The sequence below is a fragment of the Triturus cristatus genome, chromosome 3_1 (genome assembly GCF_964204655.1).
Source record: "Triturus cristatus chromosome 3_1, aTriCri1.1, whole genome shotgun sequence".
NCBI classification, from domain to species: Eukaryota; Metazoa; Chordata; class Amphibia; order Caudata; family Salamandridae; genus Triturus; species Triturus cristatus.
In genome coordinates, this window is record NC_140583.1 from 15,447,465 (window position 1) to 15,469,463 (window position 21,999).

General features: G+C 51.2%; 1 protein-coding gene across 1 annotated transcript in view; it reads left to right on the forward strand.

Moving 5' to 3' along the window:
* MYBPC3 (myosin binding protein C3) overlaps window positions 1–21,999 on the forward strand; it is a 423,360-nt gene that overhangs the window by 383,333 nt on the left and 18,028 nt on the right. Inside the window, exons 29-30 of the mRNA XM_085646556.1 lie at window positions 11,310–11,505; window positions 19,413–19,552. Of these exons, the coding sequence (XP_085502682.1) occupies window positions 11,310–11,505; window positions 19,413–19,552 (336 nt within the window). The remainder of the gene's footprint in view (window positions 1–11,309; window positions 11,506–19,412; window positions 19,553–21,999) is intronic.

Here is a 21,999-nt window from a genome sequence, read left to right on the forward strand (position 1 = left end):
TGCCCCAAGAATCTGGAACGCCTTTCCTCCGCACATCAGACTGATTCCCTCTACGGCGTCTTTCAAAAAAGAAGTGAAAGCCCTGTGGATGAATGCCTTTGTTTGACGGCACCAACCTCCATTGACTCTGCCCACTCTGCTGGTTTATGTTCAACCCCGCTATTTGTTCGTTGCACTTATGTGCTGCACTATTTCCTCTCGATATTTTACTGCTCCTCTATCGTCTACATTACCTTGCTTATCATTGTTGTTTACCTGCAACGCCGTTTGTGCCTCTGTACATCTGTAAAGCGCACTGATACCCGCTTGGGTCATGTTCGCGCTATATAAAACTTTATAAATAAATGAATAAAAACGCTGTATAGGTTAGGGCAGGGAAAGACAGCGCATATACCATGGACACACGGTCAGGGATAGGACCGGGAAACATAGCACGAGTCATGGATACGCAGTCAGGGATAGGGCAGGGAAAGACCGTACATGTCATTGATACATGACCAAGGGTAGGACAGGGAAAGACAGCGTGTGCCACTGATACACGTTGAGGCATAGACACCAGAAAGACAGCACTTGCCATTGATGCAGGGTCAGAGGTAGGGCAGAGAAAGACCAAGTGCGGAAACATTTTGAAATATATCTCTTAATCAGATTTTACCCAGTAGATTACCCCCCAACCCTCCCGAAAGCTGCTTGTGGGAATCATAAGGAAGATAAAAGCCGCTCCCCCATCGCAGTGCTTAATTTGTGAAAGAATGAGTGCCAGAGCCCAAGGCGCTGCCCTTCCGCGCCCGTCCTAAGAAGTTCAGGGATTCCCTCTGTAGAGTACCTTACTCCAGAGAAGTGCTGGTACTCACTCTTCAGAGTGCCTGTTTACTCCTGAAAACTGCCCATACTCACTGTTTGTAGTACCTGTTTACTCCTGAGAAAGGCAGGTACTCACTCTGTCATTGTGAGAGGGATCTGCCCCTGTCATTGAGAGGAAGGTGCCCTGTCATTGGGAGGGATGTGCCCCTGTCATTGAGAGGGATGTGCCCCTGTCATTGAGAGGGACGTGCCCCGTCATTGTGAGAGAGATGTGCCCCTGTCATTGAGAGGGATGTGCCCTGTCATTGAGAGAGGGATGTGCCCCTGTCATTGTGAGATGGATGTGCCCCTGTCATTGAGAGGGATGTGCCCTGTCATTGAGAGAGGGATGTGCCCCTGTCATTGTGAGATGGATGTGCCCTGTCATTGTGAGGGGGATGTGCCCCTTTCATTGTGAGATGGATGTGCCCCTGTCATTGTGAGGGATGTGCCCCTGTCATTGAGAGGGACATGCCCCGTCATTGTGAGGGATGTGCCTCTGTCATTGAGAGGGACGTGCCCCGTCATTGTGAGAGAGATGTGCCCCTGTCATTGAGAGGGATGTGCCCTGTCATTGGGAGGGATGTGCCCCTGTCATTGAGAGGGATGTGCCCCTGTCATTGAGAGGGACGTGCCCCGTCATTGTGAGAGAGATGTGCCCCTGTCATTGAGAGGGATGTGCCCTGTCATTGTGAGAAGGATGTGCCCTGTCATTGTGAGGGGGATGTGCCCCTTTCATTGTGAGATGGATGTGCCCCTGTCATTGTGAGGGGGATGTGCCCTGTCATTGTGAGAGGGATGTGCCCTGTCATTGTGAGGGGGATGTGCCCCTTTCATTGTGAGATGGATGTGCCCTGTCATTGTGAGGGGGATGTGCCCTGTCATTGTGAGGGGGATGTGCCCAGTCATTGTGAGGGGGATGTGCCCCTTTCATTGTGAGATGGATGTGCCCTGTCATTGTGAGAGGGATGTGCCCTGTCATTGTGAGAGGGATGTGCCCTGTCATTGTGAGGGGGATGTGCCCTGTCATTGTGAGAGGGACGTGCCCCGTCATTGTGAGAGGGATGTGCCCTGTCATTGAGAGAGGGATGCGCCCTGTCATTGTGAGAGGGCTGTGCCTTGTCATTGTGAGAGGGCTGTGCCTTGTCATTGTGAGGGGGATGTGCCCTGTCATTGTGAGGGATGTGCCCCTTTCATTGTGAGATGTATGTGCCCCTTTCATTGTTAGAGGGGTGTGCCCCTCTCATTAAGAGGGATGTGCCTTGTCATTGTGAGAAGGATGTGCCCTGTCATTGTGAGAAGGATGTGCCCTGTCATTGTGAGAGGGATGTGCCCTGTCATTGTGAGAGGGATGTGCCCCTGTCATTGAGAGGGATGTGCCCCTGTCATTGAGAGGGATGTGTCCCTATCATTGTGAGAGGGATGTGTCCCTGTCATTGAGAGGGATGTGTCCCTATCATTGTGAGAGGGATGTGTCCCTGTCATTGAGAGGGATATGTTCCTATCATTGTGAGAGGGATGTTCTCCTGTCATTGAGAGGGATGTGTCCAGTCATTGATAGGGACGTGCACTGTCATTGAGAGGGATGTGTCCCTGTCATTGTGAGAGGGATGTGCCCCTGTCATTGTGAGAGGGATGTGCCCCTGTCATTGAGAGGGATGTGTCCCTATCATTGTGAGAGGGATGTGTCCCTGTCATTGAGAGGGATATGTTCCTATCATTGTGAGAGGGATGTTCTCCTGTCATTGAGAGGGATGTGTCCAGTCATTGATAGGGACGTGCACTGTCATTGAGAGGGATGTGTCTCTGTCATTGTGAGAGGGATGTGCCCCTGTCACTGTGAGATGGATGTTCCCCTGTCGTTAAGAGGGATGTGTCCCTGTCATTGTGAGAGGGATGCGTCCAGTCATTGAGAGGGAGGTGCCCTGTCATTGAGAAGGGTGTACCCCTGTCATTGGGGGGGATGGCTGTGTCCCTTTCATTGTGAGATGGATGTGCCCATGTCATTGAGAGGGATGTGTCCCTATCATTGTGAGAGGGATGTTCCCCTGTCATAGAGAGGGATGTGTCCAATCATTGAGAGGGAGGTGCCCTGTCATTGAGAGGGATGTGACCCTGTCAATAAGAGGGATGTGCCCCTGTCACCGTGAGATGGATGTTCCCCTGTCATTAAGAGGGATGTGTCCCTGTCATTGTGAGAGTGCTGTGCAGCTATCATTGAGAGGGATGGGTCCCTGGCACTGTGAGAGGGATGTGCCCCTGTCATTGAGAAGGATGTGCCCCTGTCATTGAGAGGGACGTGCCCTGTCATTCTGAGAGGGATGTGCCCCTATCATTGAGAGGGTTGTGTCCCTGTAACTGTGAGAGGGATGTGCCCCTGTCATGCAGAGGGATGTGCCCTGTCATTGTGAGAGGGTTGTGCCTCTGTCATTGAGAGGGATGTGCCCTGTCATTCTGAGAGGGATGTGCCCCTATCATTGAGAGGGATGTGTCCCTGTCACTGTGAGAGGGATGTGCCCCTGTCATTGAGAAGGATGTGCCCCTGTCATTAGGAGGGACGTGCCCTGTCATTCTGAGAGGGATGTGTCCCTGTTACTGTGAGATGGATGTTCCCCTGTCATTAAGAGGGATGTGCCCTGTCATTGTGAGAGGGGTGTGCCCCTGTCATTGAGTGGGATGTGCCCTGTCATTGTGAGAGGGGTGTGCCCCTGTCATTGAGTGGGATGTGCCCTGTCATTGTGAGAGGGGTGTGCCCTGTCATTGAGTGGGATGTGCCCTGTCATTGTGAGAGGGATGTGCCCCTGTCATTGAGAGGGATGTGTCCCTGTCATTGAGAGAGGGATGTGCCCCTGTCATTGAGAGGGATATGTTCCTATCATTGTGAGAGGGATGTTCTCCTGTCATTGAGAGGGATGTGTCCAGTTATTGATAGGGACGTGCACTGTCATTGAGAGGGATGTGTCTCTGTCATTGTGAGAGGGATGTGCCCCTGTCACTGTGAGATGGATGTTCCCCTGTCGTTAAGAGGGATGTGTCCCTGTCATTGTGAGAGCGATGCGTCCAGTCATTGAGAGGGAGGTGCCCTGTCATTGAGAAGGGTGTACCCCTGTCATTGGGGGGGATGGCTGTGTCCCTTTCATTGTGAGATGGATGTGCCCATGTCATTGAGAGGGATGTGTCCCTATCATTGTGAGAGGGATGTTCCCCTGTCATAGAGAGGGATGTGTCCAATCATTGAGAGGGAGGTGCCCTGTCATTGAGAGGGATGTGACCCTGTCAATAAGAGGGATGTGCCCCTGTCACCGTGAGATGGATGTTCCCCTGTCATTAAGAGGGATGTGTCCCTGTCATTGTGAGAGTGCTGTGCAGCTATCATTGAGAGGGATGGGTCCCTGGCACTGTGAGAGGGATGTGCCCCTGTCATTGAGAAGGATGTGCCCCTGTCATTGAGAGGGACGTGCCCTGTCATTCTGAGAGGGATGTGCCCCTATCATTGAGAGGGTTGTGTCCCTGTCACTGTGAGAGGGATGTGCCCCTGTCATGCAGAGGGATGTGCCCTGTCACTGTGAGAGGGTTGTGCCTCTGTCATTGAGAGGGATGTGCCCTGTCATTCTGAGAGGGATGTGCCCCTATCATTGAGAGGGATGTGTCCCTGTCACTGTGAGAGGGATGTGCCCCTGTCATTGAGAAGGATGTGCCCCTGTCATTAGGAGGGACGTGCCCTGTCATTCTGAGAGGGATGTGTCCCTGTTACTGTGAGATGGATGTTCCCCTGTCATTAAGAGGGATGTGCCCTATCATTGTGAGAGGGGTGTGCCCCTGTCATTGAGTGGGATGTGCCCTGTCATTGTGAGAGGGGTGTGCCCCTGTCATTGAGTGGGATGTGCCCTGTCATTGTGAGAGGGGTGTGCCCTGTCATTGAGTGGGATGTGCCCTGTCATTGTGAGAGGGATGTGCCCCTGTCATTGAGAGGGATGTGTCCCTGTCATTGAGAGAGGGATGTGCCCCTGTCATTGAGAGGGATATGTTCCTATCATTGTGAGAGGGATGTTCTCCTGTCATTGAGAGGGATGTGTCCAGTTATTGATAGGGACGTGCACTGTCATTGAGAGGGATGTGTCTCTGTCATTGTGAGAGGGATGTGCCCCTGTCACTGTGAGATGGATGTTCCCCTGTCGTTAAGAGGGATGTGTCCCTGTCATTGTGAGAGGGATGCGTCCAGTCATTGAGAGGGAGGTGCCCTGTCATTGAGAAGGGTGTACCCCTGTCATTGGGAGGGATGGCTGTGTCCCTTTCATTGTGAGATGGATGTGCCCATGTCATTGAGAGGGATGTGTCCCTATCATTGTGAGAGGGATGTTCCCCTGTCATAGAGAGGGATGTGTCCAATCATTGAGAGGGAGGTGCCCTGTCATTGAGAGGGATGTGACCCTGTCAATAAGATGGATGTGCCCCTGTCACCGTGAGATGGATGTTCCCCTGTCATTAAGAGGGATGTGTCCCTGTCATTGTGAGAGTGCTGTGCAGCTATCATTGAGAGGGATGGGTCCCTGGCACTGTGAGAGGGATGTGCCTCTGTCATTGAGAAGGATGTGCCCCTGTCATTGAGAGGGACGTGCCCTGTCATTCTGAGAGGGACGTGCCCCTATCATTGAGAGGGTTGTGTCCCTGTCACTGTGAGAGGGATGTGCCCCTGTCATGCAGAGGGATGTGCCCTGTCATTGTGAGAGGGTTGTGCCTCTGTCATTGAGAGGGATGTGCCCTGTCATTCTGAGAGGGATGTGCCCCTATCATTGAGAGGGATGTGTCCCTGTCACTGTGAGAGGGATGTGCCCCTGTCATTGAGAAGGATGTGCCCCTGTCATTAGGAGGGACGTGCCCTGTCATTCTGAGAGGGATGTGTCCCTGTTACTGTGAGATGGATGTTCCCCTGTCATTAAGAGGGATGTGCCCTGTCATTGTGAGAGGGGTGTGCCCCTGTCATTGAGTGGGATGTGCCCTGTCATTGTTAGAGGGGTGTGCCCCTGTCATTGAGTGGGATGTGCCCTGTCATTGTGAGAGGGGTGTGCCCCTGTCATTGAGTGGGATGTGCCCTGTCATTGTGAGAGGGATGTGCCCCTGTCATTGAGAGGGATGTGTCCCTGTCATTGAGAGAGGGATGTGCCCCTGTCATTGAGAAGCATGTGCCCCTGGTGAGAGCGATGTGTCCTGTCATTGAGAGAGAGGTGCCTTATCATTGTGAGAGGGAGATGACCCTGTCAGTGTGAGAGGAATACGCCGCTATAATTGTGAGAGGGATGTGCCCTGTCATTCTGAGAGGGATTTGCCCTATTATTATGAGGGATATACCCCTGTCATTGAGAGGGATATGCCCTCAATGAGAGGGATGTGCCCTGTCATTGTGAGAGGGATTTGTTCTGTCATTGTGAGGGATATGCCCCAATCATTGAGAGGGAGGTGCCCTCAATGAGAGGGAGGTGCCCTGTTGTTTTGATAGGGATCTGCCCCTGTCATTGTGAGATGGATGTTCCCTTGTCATTAAGAGGGATGTGCCCTGTCATTGAGAGGGATGTGTCTTGTCATTCTTAGAGGGATGTGTCCCTGTCAGTCTAAGAGTGATGTGCCCTGTCATTGTGAGAAATGTCTACACCAATCCTGGACATTCTAGTCCCGCCAGGCTACAACATGATTAGATTGGACAGACCAGTTAAAACTGGAGGTGGAGATGCTTGCATCAATCGATCTAGTCTCTACATGAGACAGATTCACCCGGCTCCGATGTCCACATTCGAACACCTAGACCTAGAAATCTGGAACAATGACAAAATAATGTGTACACTCCACTCTATCTACCACCCCCCTGGAAATACACACATGTTCACTGAACAAATGATGGAGTCCATTTCTATGAATGCCGACCAATCTCACAACCATATCTTCCTTGGGGACTTCCATTAGTAAACACCTGCAAGACCTTCCTATTCGAATTGAATCTTAGGCAATTCTGTAACAAGTCCACGCATATCAAAGGTTCCACCCTAGGCCTGATCATAGCCAAAGATAACTCCATTCAACTTGACAATATAGCACCGTGCGACTGGTCAGATCACCTCCTAATCTCATTTTGCATCATGGAAAAAATATTGATCAGACAAGGTCAAGCTCGAAAAAACAATGGTCTAGAGATCTAAATGACATCAATGCAAATGATCTTACCACTATGACCAATATTCTTCTTCAACAGCCACATAACGTGACAAACCTGGGTGAGCTCACTGACCACTACACTCACTCCATGACGGATATCTTTAATGCCTCTGCAGCGCACAAGAATCCCTAACAAATATTCTCAACCTTGGTTCAGCATCTCCCTTAACAAAGAACGACGTAATCTCAGGCTCGCTGAAAGATCTTGGAGAACATCTCCTTCTCTTGCTAACCTCAAACAACTAAGAAAGACTCGAAATGCTTATAACAAACATATCCGCCACTCCAAAGCTGACCACTTTAAATCGCAACTTGACATGGCCAACAATAGACCAAAAAAACTTTTCGAAATCATCAAACAACAATCAAACCAACCCTCTGTTCAACTCTTGTCACTTAAAGACTCAATCCCAAGCAGTGAGGAATTCTCAACCCACTTCCCTGAAAAAACAAAAAAGATTGAATTAGATCTGCAACTCTCCTTACCAAACTTACCGAATCAAGCTCTCCACTCCCCGTTCTCTGGTTCACCACGATTGAGCTCTCCTATGATCACTCCAGCAGCCTTCACTCCAAAAAATGCTGCTTTGTGGAATACCTTCAGACTTCCGGACGATCTTGAGCTGCTCAACATATGAACTACTTAAAAACCATCAAAGCACCACAACAATCCTCTGCCCCCAAACTCCTTAAAGAGCTTACCTCATCCATGTTCCCTCTCTGGTCGAAGATTTACATGAATCCCTCACGCAAGGCCTCATTCCTGACTGCCTCAAGATAGGTCAAGTCATCCCCATACCTAAGAAACCTACAGCTGATTTATCTGAACCTAAAAACCTTAGACCTATTTCTACTATCATGACTCTACCCAAACTTCTCAAGAAATAAGGTCACATTCAGTTCTGTAATCACAGTGATCATTTTCAACTCCTCAACCAATTCCAGTCTGGCTTCAGATCAGGGCACAGTACAGAAACCGCCTTGACTCACCTTGTAGACGATGCACTTAGACTTCTAGACCAGAATGAACCGTGCATCTCTCCTCAGCGTTTGATACAGTCAAACACGACAAACTAGTCGACCTCCTTGAAACAAGGATGGGGGTTATCAGGTACAGTGCTAAACTGGTCTATTTTGTTCCTTAAAGGAAGAACCCAAAGATTCTAAGTAAACAATGACCTCTCCAACAGTGCTCCCGCCTCAATTGAAGTCCCACAAGGTTCCGCTCTACCTCCCACTCTCTTCAACGAATATTTGGAGCCCCTCACCAACATTTTGAAACAATCTAACATTCATTACCGTATGCATGCGGATGACACTCAACTGTATATGAATATTTCTTCTCCGGAAGACATTGCCACTCTCAACATTGCTCTCTTGAAAACCCAACCATGGTTATCGCTCAGTCACCATCTGCTTAAATTCACTCAAAACAGAATTGCTCTATCTTGCCCCTCACAATCATACCCATTCAGGACTGGCTCAAACAGCTACCAGCCCTCAACTGCACCCCCATGTAGTTAACTCTACTAGATGCCTAGGCCTAATCCTGGACAAATGTCTAAATATGCCAGATCACATCAGTGCTACAACAAGGGGAGCCAATTACCAACTGTGTACATGAAGGAAAATCAAAAAGTTCCTTCCACCCTCTGACCTGCACCAAGCTGTCCAGTCCCTGGTGATCTCCAGCTTAGAATACGGAATCGCGACCTTGGCTGGTGTCCCCAAATCCAACCTGGCACCTTTAAGAGCCACTCTGAACTCTGCTGCCAGACTCATCACCGGCTCAAGAAAGCGTGACCACATTACACCTGATCTATAACAACTGAACTGGCTGTCCATTGATGCAAGAATCAAATATAAGAGAGCTTGCCTAACCCACAACGCTCTGCACAATAACACGCCCTCTCACCTAGCAGACAAACTAGAACTATCAGGTGGGAACCAGGTTTTAAGAAGTACAAACACTCTACTGTTGAAACCCCCAAAGTTCAAAAAGAAAAGAACTTACAACCGCACTTTCACCGGTCTTGCACCGAGAATATGGAACGCTCTCCCGCCAGAAATCAGACCAATCTCTTCGTCCTCCTCCAGAACAATCTCTTCGTCCTCCTCCAGAACAATCTCTTCGTCCTCCTCCAGAACAATCTCTTCATCCTCCTCCAGAACAATCTCTTCGTCCTCCTCCAGAACAAACTCTTCGTCCTCCTCCAGAACAATCTCTTCGTCCTCCTTCAGAACAATCTCTTCGTTCCTAACAATCTCTTCGTTCTCCTCCAGAACAATCTCTTCTTTCTCCTCCAGAACAATCTCTTCGTCCTCCTCAACAATCTCTTCGTCCTCCTCTAGAACTATCTCTTCGTCCTCCTCCAGAACAATCTCTTCGTCCTCCTCCAGAACGAACTCTTTGTTCTCCTCCAGAACGATCTCTTCGTCCTCCTTCAGAACAATCTCTTCGTTCCTAACAATCTCTTCGTTCTCCTCCATAACAATCTCTTCGTTCTCCTCCAGAACAATCTCTTCATCCTCCTCAACAATCTCTTCGTCCTCCTCCAGAACTATCTCTTCGTTCTCCTCCAGAACGATCTCTTCATTCTCCTCCAGAACGATCTCTTCGTTCTCCTCCAGAACGATCTCTTCGTCCTCCTCCAGAACAATCTCTTCGTCCTCCTCCAGAACAATCTCTTTGTCCTCCTCCAGAACTATCTCTTGGTCCTCCTCCAGAACTATCTCTTGGTCCTCCTCCAGAACAATCTCTTCGTTCTCCTCCAGAACGATCTCTTCGTTCTCCTCCGGAGGAGATCTCTTCGTTCTCCTCCAGAACGATCTCTTCGTTCTCCTCCAGAACGATCTCTTCGTTCTCCTCCAGAACGATCTCTTCGTTCTCCTCCAGAACAATCTCTTCGTCCTCATCCAGAACAATCTATTTGTCCTCCTCCAGAACTATCTCTTTGTCCTCCTCCAGAACAATCTCTTCGTCCTCCTCCAGAACGTTCTCTTTGTTCTCCACCAGAACAATCTCTTTGTCCTCCTCCTTCAAATAAGATGCCAAACGCCACGTATGACAATAGTTCTGTAACTTCTTGAACCTTTCATATGACCTTTCATTGTCGTCCCCTACCGCGTTGCTATCCGCATACTGCTCACAAGGCAGCTGTTCCAGTCCAGTTGCCTTTTATGCTTGTATTGTTTTTGTACACTTTTCTAGGGTTTTTCTACCTGCTAAAGTTCAGCCAGCAGACGTCGTCGCACATGCGCTGCTACCGGCCGGGCCAGTAACTTTAGACTCGATCATGAATAGAATTGTGTGTCTTTAGCTCGTTACATCACTTACATTTTGAAACGCTGCTCACATCTTATGTGCTACCTGTCCTTCGTGGCAAGCCACGTTTGTCTGTACTCTGCTTTTACTCTTGTTGCGTTGGTTTCGACAAGATCTTCCCGCTCCAACCTAACAAGCGGGCCACGATGTACAGTGCTCCGATACCCTGTCGGGTCATGTTCGCACTTTATAAAAAATTTCAAATAAATAAATATTCACTCCTTTCAGACCGGCATGCAGCGCTGATTCTATAACTTACCCTGTCTCGTAACCCTGATGCAACAGTCTAACCCTCCCCCACCCCCGCAGTGTGAGACACCGGCCTTGGAAACAGGGGGAGAGAGGGGTGCAGGGGGTCCTGGGAACTGGGGCCTTGACAGGACCAGCGGGAGTACCCTGAGGTCTCGGGGAGGGTCCAGGTACCTCACATGAGCTGGACTCAACCTAGATCAGGAGTAAAGATGGGTCACAGCTCCGGGCAGAGGTCAGGGTCACTTTCACAAGCACCCCTCTCCAGTGAGGGGGTAGCAGCCCCTGGGGTGTGAGGGCCAGTGAGCCCCGAGGTGGGGGCGCAGAGACACCCAAAGACATGTCACCCCCACAGGGGTCTGCATGACCTCATTCACATGCCCCATCTGTGGGGAAACCCCACACCCAGGCCTCAACACTCTCATTGGACCAGGCCATGTCCAAAGGCCCCACCGACCCCCACAAATCCCTGCTCTGTGGACAGACACAAAGGGGCAGACAAGGTCCACACCAAAGCGCCAAGAGATGAGCGAGTGAGTGAGCGAGCGCTAGACAAGCTCCGCATTCTGCGCACCACCCTTCTTCTGCTGAAGAGACACAACTTTCTGTAAAATGGGCGGCTCTCTGTGATGCACAATCATTGTGTATCTGTGTGCTAGAGACACACCCTGTCTTTGTCTTACAGGGCAAGCCGAGACCAATAGTGACCTGGACGAAGGACGGGGCGCCCATCGACCCCAAGCAGGTGGGGATCAGGAACAGCGACACAGACACCATCCTCTTCATCCGCAAGGCAGAGCGCCACAACTCGGGCCAGTACACCGTGGCGCTACAGATTGAGAACATGGACGACCAGGCCTCCATCACCATCCAGATTGTGGGTGAGCGTCTGCGGCTGTCCGACGGGGGCAAGAGCTGTACGGCGGTCGGGGAGGGTGGCACCAACAGGGGCAGACCAGAGGGAAGCCAGAGGCCCGCCTGGCGGGGGCAAGAGCTGTAAGGTGAGAGGGGGAGGGTGGCACCGACAGCGGCAGACCAGAGGGAAGCCAGAGACCTGCCTGGCGGGGGCAAGAGCTGTACGGCGGTCGGGGTAGGGGGGCACCGACAGGGACAGACCAGAGGCCCGCCTGGTGGTGGCAAGAGCTGTAAGGCGGTCGGGGAGGGGGGCACCGACAGGGGCAGACCAATAGGAAGCCAGAAGCCCGCCAGGCGTGGGCAAGAGCTGAATGGCGGTGGGGGGTGGGGGGCGGATGGCACTGACAGGGGCAGACCAGAGGGAAGCCAGGTATCCTGCAAACAGAGCAGGAGAAGGAAAGGTTGGTAAAAGACAGCATTACAGGGCAGAGTGAGGTGAAATATAGCATTACAGGGCAGAGTGGGGTAAAATACAGCATTAGAGGGCAGAGTGCGGTAAAAGACAGCATTACAGGGCAGAGAGCTGTAAAAGACAGCCTTACAGAGCAGAGTGTGGTAAAAGACAGCATTACAGGGCAGGGTGCAGTAAAATACAGCATTACAGGACAGAGTGAGGTAATACATAGCCTTACAGAGCAGAGTGATGTAAAAGACAGCCTTACAGGGCAGAATGTGGTAAAAGATAGCCAATTCCAATTTTCAAGCTTTATTTCGATCATTACAGACCATAAAAGCAGAAGATAAAAAAAGCATATAATACATAAGAAAAAATGTAAGCGTCACAGGATATAACCGATAACAATTCATTATACAACCTTAATGACAAGTTAAAAAGTTATTAACATTTAAAAAAGATTTAAAACAATGAGTTCATATTTAATAAGTTCAAAGCTATGGAAGACGGAAAAGGTGCGTTTAGACTGCACTAGTGGAATTTTAGAACTTGCAACGCCTAAGCCACAAGGAATTAAGGAAGCAGGACACTGCAAAAACAATCGGGGGGTGCGTTCCAGTTCGCAGGACTCTAAGATCCTCCCGTGTCTGTCTGAACCCCAGGTTCCTGCATATTGGTAGGAGCCAGTACCTTCTAGCTGCAATATAACCTGGGCAAAAAAAGAAAACATGTGTAAGGGACTCTTCCTGATTCTCACAGGCCGGACAGGCAGATGGGGAGGCTTTGGTCCATTTGTTTGTAAATGCATGAACTGGTAGACAACCCCATCTAAACTGGACATAAAGGTTCCTTGCCACAAGTGGATAGCCGTCATCGAGAAATGTCTCAAATAAATATTGGTCTATAAAATCCCCAAAACAACCATTTTTAGCATTGCTATAGAGTTCACCCAATCTAAAAAGTCTGTAAGCTTTAACTAGCTCGAGGCGTGAAACAGACCGAGACGCTTCCTCCGGGTGGGTCCATAAGTTTGGCCAGCCCAGTCCAAAGCACAAGTCTTTGATATCTGCCAGCCAAGATATTTTTCCCACCCCTGGAAGCCCCAGGATCGCCTTGAGTTCCGACTGGTAAACTAGTAGTTTAGGTGTCGCCCATAGTCGGCGCCAAAAGGTCAAGGGTCGCAACTCAATTTTCTCATTTATGGGTCTAAGGCCAAAATGGCGTGGGCAAGAGCTGTAAGGTAGTCGGGAAGGGGGGCACCGACAGGGGCAGAGTGAGGTAAAAGACAGCATTACAGGCAGAGTGGGGTAAAAGATAGCATTACAGGGCAGAGTGGGGTAAAATACAGCATTAGAGGGCAGAGTGCGGTAAGAGACAGCATTACAGGGCAGCAGCAGCGGTCCGTGGAGGTAGTTCCGTGGGGCGGAAAGGCGGGGCGGGGGAGGGGCAGGATGGGGGGTACTAAACACCGGAATATGGATAATTGGTGGTAAGTAAACAATTAAATAAATAAAACAAATTTTGTAGCGTGCCCTGCATCGCAAAATGACCCCCCCCCCCACCCCAGGACCTACTTAATGTAGGCCGCAGCGCGACGCTGGTGGGCCAAACGTTTGCCAAAGGCAATCCTGTCTGTGCCCATCCCCACCTGGACCGCCCCCAGCGCCACAGCACCTGCCCCTCCCCCAAAGATACACCATCGCTGAACTCTACACCCTCAACCGAAGATGCTGCAACAAACACCTCCACCGCACTGTCCCACGCTCCACTGTAAGACCTTTCACCTGCACCCACTGCCACTTTACCTGCCACTGCACTCACACCAGCTCACCGATGAACCACCGAACACACCGCAGTCGCCACCTGAAAGAAAACACCAACTCGCATGTGCCCTTCTCAACAAATGCTCTCTATGCAAGCATTCCACTGAATTATGGGACCTCATCGCCACTCACACCCGACATCGTCGTCCTCACTGAGATCTGGCTCAACCGCTCCTCTGCCCCAGACATTGCCACAGGGATTCCCAACGGATATAAAAATCATGGACCAGGACCGCACCACCAAACCGGGAGGAGGAACAGCCATCATCCACAAAGAGACCATACAGTGTACCACCACCACCGCCGTGGAACATCTCAACTTCAAGCTCCACCCGTACAACAGGACAACCATCAGAGGCACCTTCACATACCAACCCCAGGGCCATGCGCCAGCTTCTGCAACAGCATTGCAGACTTCATTGCACCCCTAGCCCTAGACTCCAAGGACTACATCTTCCTCAACTACCTACATTTCCATATTGACGACCCGAGTGACAAAAACACCGCACACCTGAGGCCTAGCGCGGCTAGCCGAGCCGGGGTCCAGTAAGTCTTGTGGAGTAGCCAAAATTTTGTTTGCGATAGTACTGGGGAGATTTTATTACGTGAGGGGGAGGCCCAAAGTAAAGCCAGCTCTTGCTCCCTTAGTGAGGTGTTGTCTTGTTTTACCCAGTAGTTAGATGTCTTATCGTTACGTTTGGTGGGGCTTGGGCGTAAAAGTTTGTAAAGGTGCGATACCTGATGACCTATTCTGTTGATTTTCGCCATGTACTGGATAATTGATGGGTTGTGTTGTGATAGTTTGGCTTTTGTTAGTGCAGTTCTGATTTTTAGATTGTAGAACTCGATGTCTGGTAGCTTATGTCTATCTTTTAGTATGGCGAACGTGATGGGCTGGCCCTCCTCCTCTAGCTGGGCCGGGTAGGAGATGCCCTTCACCTTCCATGTGTCTATGCACAGGCATTTCCCTTTGTATTTGATCTTGCTGTTGGCCCAAAGAGACTCCCATTTCGAGTTCCTTACACTGTTCTCCATTTTCTTGTCTACTTTGAGTAAACGTTTTGGGAAAAAATCTTTGGTTTCATTAAAAAGGCGCTGGGATGCACACTAATCCCAGAATTCTCTTCCTTCACCACCGCATTTATGACCGCAGAACTTGCTTCACAGCATGACAGGGATCTGCTCGGCCTCCTGCTGACCGCGGCAGAGACACTGGTCCTGTCCAACTGGAAGGTTACAGCTAAGACGTCATACAAAGGCTGGATCAACTGGGTAACATACCGCAGGGGCGCAGATAGCACAGCACTGCAAAACGCACCCTGGAGGCCAGCTACTAGGGAGATGTGGAAATCGCTTGACTCCTATGAACCCCCGTGACACCACTTGGGAGGGACGGCTATCCACAAAACAAAACGCTACAAACCCAGACTAGGCTCATCACTATAGAACACTTCTTGTAACCAATCTTCACCCTTTCTTTTCTATTCTCTCTCTTTCTATCACCCTGTCCTTAATCTCCTAGCAAGTCAATGTAAAGGGGTGCAGCCAAACATGTATATCAATTACCTGTAGCTACGGCAACACCAAAAGCGTTTGGCTGGTACTTCGTAACGGAAAAGCTAATGTACCTGTCTGTAAAAATTAATAAAATACTTTGAAATAAAAAAAACACCGCACACCTCCTCAACAGTATGAGCAGCCTCGGTTTGACCAAGATCGTCCACACCTCTGCACACACTGCAGAACACACGCTGGACCTAATTTTCACCTCCAGCAACCGCATCAAAAACAGCCATAATACAAAACTCACATGGACCGATCACTCTATCGCCCACTGCAGCATCTCCAGGCCCTGCGCCACAACTACCAAGATGACCAACACCCCCCCACCTGCGGTGGAAGAAATCTCTGAGACCATCTGGGCGAATGCCCTCAACATCTCCAACCCTGGTACACTCACCAAACTCGAACAGGGAGTGAAAATGTCAACGCCTCGATCACCAATTGTGCAGACAGCATTGTCCCCAAGAAGGGCAACATCTAGAGGAAATCCTCCAAAAAGGCCAGCTGGTACACCCAAGAACTCAGAATAGTGAAACAAGACAGCAAACAGTTGCAGAGGAGATGGTGCACCCGCAAGGACACCTCCGACAGAGCAGCAAGCAAGACCTCCCTCACCTCGCCACCGCCTGATAAGGGCAACAGAGAAGACAGCCCTTGTCGCACGCATCAAAACCAGTGCCAACACAAGGAACTTTTCAACATTTTTAAGAAATTGTCCAACCCGGCTGTCAGCGAAAACAACATCACTCCCTCACAAGATCTAAGAGACAACCAACATTTCCTGACACCTGGAAACATGCCAAAGTCAGACCACTACCAAAAAACCCTCCGCCAATCCCAGTAAATTCAAAAGCTGCCACCCAATCTCCCTGCTCCCATTCCCAGAAACTGGAAAAGATAGATCATCAATAATCAATGAATGACTCACCTGGAGAAGAACCTGCTACTCAACGCATCCCAATCCAGCTTCCGCTGCAATCATAGCACCAAAACTGCCCTGGTCAAAGCCATCAGCGACAGCCAAACCCTCATCGAATGAGGAGAAACAGCAGCTTGGATCCTCTTTGATCGCTCATCAGCCTTCAGCACCGTATCCCACCCCACCCTGATCAAAAGACTCCACCACATCGGCATCCTAGGTGATGGGCTCAGATGGATCACCTCCTTCCTCACCGGAAGAACGCAGCGGATCCACCTCCCACCTTTCACCTTTGAACCCAAGGAGATCACGCATAAATAACTCCCGCTGGCCAACAAATTTCCTGTGCAGACGACACCCAATTCATCTCACTCACCGACGACCACACCACCACCAGAACCAACTTCCGCTGATGCATGTCAAATGTTGCTGACTGGATGAAGAGCAACGGCCTGCAGCAGAACACAGACAAGACGGTAGTTCTGATCTTCAGCAGCAGCAACAACACATGGAATGACTCCTGGTGGCCATTAGACCTAGGACCCATACCCACTCACTCCGACCATGCCAGAAACCCCGTAATTATCACTGATAACAAGCTCGCCATGAAATCACCGATCAACTCTGTCTCCTCCACCTGCATCTCACTCTGCGCATGCTACGCAAGATCTTCAAGTGGCTACCCCTACACATGAGTCACACTGTGACACAAACCCTCATTACCAGCCGACTGGACTATGGCACACCCTCTACATCGGAATCGCCGCACACCTCCTACACAGACTTCAATCCATAAAGAACGCCGCAGCCAGACTCATACTCTGCCTTCCTCGACTAACCCACATCACACCCCAACTCAGGAAACTCCACTGGCTCCCGGTACAGAAGGGATGCCAATTCAAGCTGCTGACCCACGCACACAAGGCTCTCCACATCCAAGGGCCTGCCTACATTAACCATCGCCTGAACTTCAACCAACCATCGAGAAGACTACGCCTCCCTTTCTCTTGCCATACTCCCCGTATCTACCGAAGCAGAAGTGGAGGATGCTCCTTCTTCCACATCGCAGCAAAGACCTGGAACAGCCCATACTCCCCGCATCTACTGAAGCAGAAGTGGAGGATGCTCCTTCTCCCACATCACAGCAAAGAAGTGGAACAGCCTAAACTCCCGCATCTACCGAAGCAGAAGTGGAGGATGCTCCTTCTCTCACATCACAGCACAGATCTGGAACAGCCCATACTCCCGGCGTCTACCGAAGCAGAAGTGGAGGATGCTCCTTCTCCCACATCGCAGCACAGACCTGGAACAGCCCATACTCCCCGCATCTACCGAAGCAGAAGTGGAGGATGCTCCTTCTCCGACATCACAGCAAAGATATGGAACAGCCCATACTCCTCGCATCTACCGAAGCAGAAGCGGAGGATGCTCCTTCTCCCTCATCACAGTAAAGACCGGGAACTGCCCATACTCCCTGCATCTACTGAAGCAGAAGTGGAGGATGGTCCTTCTCCCACATCGCAGCAAAAACTGTGAACAGCCCACACTCCCTGCATCTACTGAAGCAGAAGTGGCGGATGCTCCTTCTCCCACATCGGAGCACAGACCTGGAACAGCCCATACTCCCGGCATCTACCGAAGCAGAAGTGGAGGATGCTCCTTCTCCCACATCGCAGCAAAGACCTGGAGCAGCCCATACTCCCCGCATCTACCGAAGCAGAAGTGGAGGATGCTCCTTCTCCCACATCGCAGCAAAGACCTGGAACAGCCCATACTCCCTGCATCTACCGAAGCAGAAGTGGAGGATGCTCCTTCTCCCACATCGCAGCAAAGACCTGGAACAGCCCATACACCCCACATCTACCGAAGCAGAAGTGGAGGACGCTCCTTCTCCCACATCACAGCAAAGACCTGGAACAGCCCATACTCCCCTCATCTACCGAAGCAGAAGTGGAGGATGGTCCTTCTTCCACATCGCAGCAAAGACCTGGAACAGCCCATACTCCCGGCATCTACTGAAGCAGAAGTGGAGGATGGTCCTTCTCCCACATCGCAGCAAAGACCTGGAACAGCCCATACTCCCTGCATCTACCTGAGCAGAAGTGGAGGATGGTCCTTCTCCCACATCGCAGCAAAGACCTGGAACAGCCCATACTCCCCACATCTACCTGAGCAGAAGTGGAGGACGCTCCTTCTCCCTCATCACAGTAAAGACCGGGAACTGCCCATACTCCCCGCATCTACTGAAGCAGAAGTGGAGGATGGTCCTTCTCCCACATCGCAGCAAAGACTATGAACAGCCCATACTCCCTGCATCTACCGAAGCAGAAGTGGAGGATGCTCCTTCTCCCACATCGCAGCAAAGACCTGGAACAGCCCATACACCCCACATCTACCGAAGCAGAAGTGGAGGACGCTCCTTCTCCCACATCACAGCAAAGACCTGGAACAGCCCATACTCCCCTCATCTACCGAAGCAGAAGTGGAGGATGGTCCTTCTTCCACATCGCAGCAAAGACCTGGAACAGCCCATACTCCCTGCATCTACCGCAGCAGAAGTGGAGGATGCTCCTTCTCCCACATCGCAGCAAAGACCTGGAACAGCCCATACTCCCTGCATCTACCTGAGCAGAAGTGGAGGATGCTCCTGCTCCCACATCGCAGCAAAGACCTGGAACAGCCCATACTCCCTGCATCTACTGAAGCAGAAGTGGAGGATGCTCCTTCTCCCACATCGCAGCGAAGACCTGGAACAGCCCCCCGCACCTCCGGACCATCAGTCTCACTGCCTGAATGCTGAATGGCCCTCAGGAACTGGATGTTCGAATAAGCTTCCGTGACCTGCAAGCGCCTGGTTACCCTATCGGGTGATTAGACACGCTTAACAAATACTCCTGGGTGGAGGTGATCCCTACCAGTCATGACGTGGGACAACGAGCCCTACACGCCTTTGTGTCCTCCGAGGAGTTTGCTCTCTCATACATTTCCTCACAGAGACACATATCTACCAGGCCTGATCTGAGGGAGGCAAATGGACTCTCAGCTGCTCTGTGTGTGGGGGGGAGGGGGTGAAGAATGCTATCAGATATGTCCTCTTGGAGGAAGGGAAGGGGGGTTGAGAGGGAGAGGTGTGCCATACAGTGACCTGAGCCTTCTTTTGTTGACTTTCTGTAGATAAGCCAGGACCTCCTCAAAGTGTAAAGATTGTGGAGGTTTGGGGGTTCAATGTCGCCCTGGAGTGGGAGCCCCCCAAAGATGACGGGAACTGTGAAATCACGGGATACACCATCCAGAAGGCAGACAAGAAGACCATGGTGAGATCCGCCCCTCTATCTTCTCTCTCTCTCCCTCCCCCTTACTAATATCCCTCCTTTAACAGTACACGCCCCCTCTCTGCTTCTCTCCACTCACCCCATCTCTCCTCTCCACTCATCCTCCACCTATCATCTCCACTGACTCTGCATCTCTCCTCTCCACTGACACGCATCTCACATCTCCACTGACACTACATCTCTCCTCTCCACTCCTCCCTGCCTCTCCTCTCCACTGTCCATCCACCTCTACCTCTCCACTGACACTGCATCCCTCCTCTCCACTCACCCCTTCTCTCCACTTCGCTCATGCCACCTCTCCTCTCCACTGACACTGCACCTCTCCTCTCTACTCACCCCATCTTTCAACTCCACTCACCCACCATCTCTCTGCAACACCAACACTGCACCTCTCCCCTCACCCCATCTCTCCACTCACCCTCCACCTCTGCTCACCTCTGAACCCCATCTCTCCTCTCCTATCACCCACCACCTCTCCTCTCCACTTATTCTGCACCTCTCCTCTCACCCCTATCGCGCCACTCACCTTCCACCTATCCTCTCCACTGTCCTTCCACCTCTACCTCTCCACTCACCCCTTCTCTCCACTCCACTCTGCTCACACCACCTCTCCTCTCCACTGACACTGCACCTCTGCTGTCTACTCACCCCATCTCTCCACTCCACTCACCCACCTCCCCTAGCCCTTCCACTGGTGTCCACCTTTCCTCTGACACTGCACATCTCCGGTCCACTCACCTCATCTTACCCTCCACCTGTCCTCTCCACTGACACTGCACCTCTCCAATCACCTGTCACCTCTCCTCTCCACCGCCACTGCACGTCTCCTCTCCACTTCACCCCATCTCTCCTCACCAATGACACTGCACCTCTCTGCTCACTCTGTCTCTCCTCTCCACTCACCCGCCAACTCTCCTCTCCACCGACACAGCATTTACCCTCTCCACTCACCCTCCACTTCTCCTCTCCATTAACAGTGCACCTCTGCTCTCACCCAGTCTCTCCTCTCCAACCACCCTTCACCTCTCCTCTAGACTAACGCTTCATGTCTCCTCTCCACTTACCTCATTTCTCCACTCGACTCCACTCAACATACACTCCACCTCTCCTCTCCACTGACACTGCACCTCTCCACTCACTCTCCATTCACCCTCCACCGGTCCTCACCACCAACACTGCATCTCTCCTCTTCACTCACCCCTTCCCTCTAATCTACTCACCTTCCACCTATCCTCTCCACAGACTCTGCATCTTTCCTCTCCACTCATCCCCATCGCACGCTCCACCCGCCCTTACTCTCCAACTCTCCTCTCCACTGACACTGCACCTCTCCACTCACTCTCCATTCACCCTCCACCTATCCTCTCCAAAGACTCTGCATCTCTCCTCTCCACTCATCCCCATCTCACGCTCCATCCGCCCTTACTCTCCACCTCTCTTCTCCACTTACACTGCAACTCTCCTCTCCATTCATCTCATCTCTCCACTCACCCTCCACCTGTCCTCTCCACTGACACTGCACCTCTCCACTCACTCCCAATTCTCCATTCACCCTCCACCGGTCCTCACCACCAACACTGCATCTCTCCTCTTCACTCACTCCTTCCCTCTAATCTACTCACCTTCCACCTATCCTCTCCACAGACTCTGCATCTCTCCTCTCATCCCCATCTCACGCTCCATCCGCCCTTACTCTCCACCTCTCCTCTCCACTGACACTGCACCTCTCCACTCATTCCCAATTCTCCACTCACCCTCCACCTGTCCTCTCCACTGACACTGCATCTCTCCTCTCCACTTACTCACCACCTCTCCTCTGAACCTCTAAATCTCCTTTCCACTGACCCTGCAGTTCCCCTCTCCACTGACCCTCCATATCATCTCCCTGTAACAATCCATCTCTCCTCTCCAATGACCATCCATGTCTCCCCTCCACTGGCTGTCCAGCTCTTCTTTCCAGTGACCCACCATCTCGCTTCTCCACTGATCCTTAATCTCTTCTCTGTCCCGCTATCTCACCTCGCCACCTACTGCCCATCTCTCTTCTCCACTAACTCTATATCTTAACTCAATGTCCATCAGCTCTTCTTTTCTCTCCTCTCTTACTCTCCAGATGTCTTCCCCTCCAACATTCCAGCTCTTGGCTTCTTATTTGTCGTCTCTCCCACAAGGGTGCTTCAGCTCTCCTCTCTTTCTTCTCATCTTCTTCCAGCGCTACTCTCTCCTCTCTTCTTACTCTCCAGCTCTGATCTCCCTTCATCTCTCCTCTAACCTTGCAGGTCTGCTCTAACCATGGAGCTCTCCTCTGACATTTCAGTTCTGCTCTAACCCTCCAGCACTCCTCTAACATTTCAGTTCTGCTCTAACCCTTCATCTCTCCTCTAACCTTCCAGGTCTGCTCGAACCCTCCAGCTCTCCTCTGACACTTC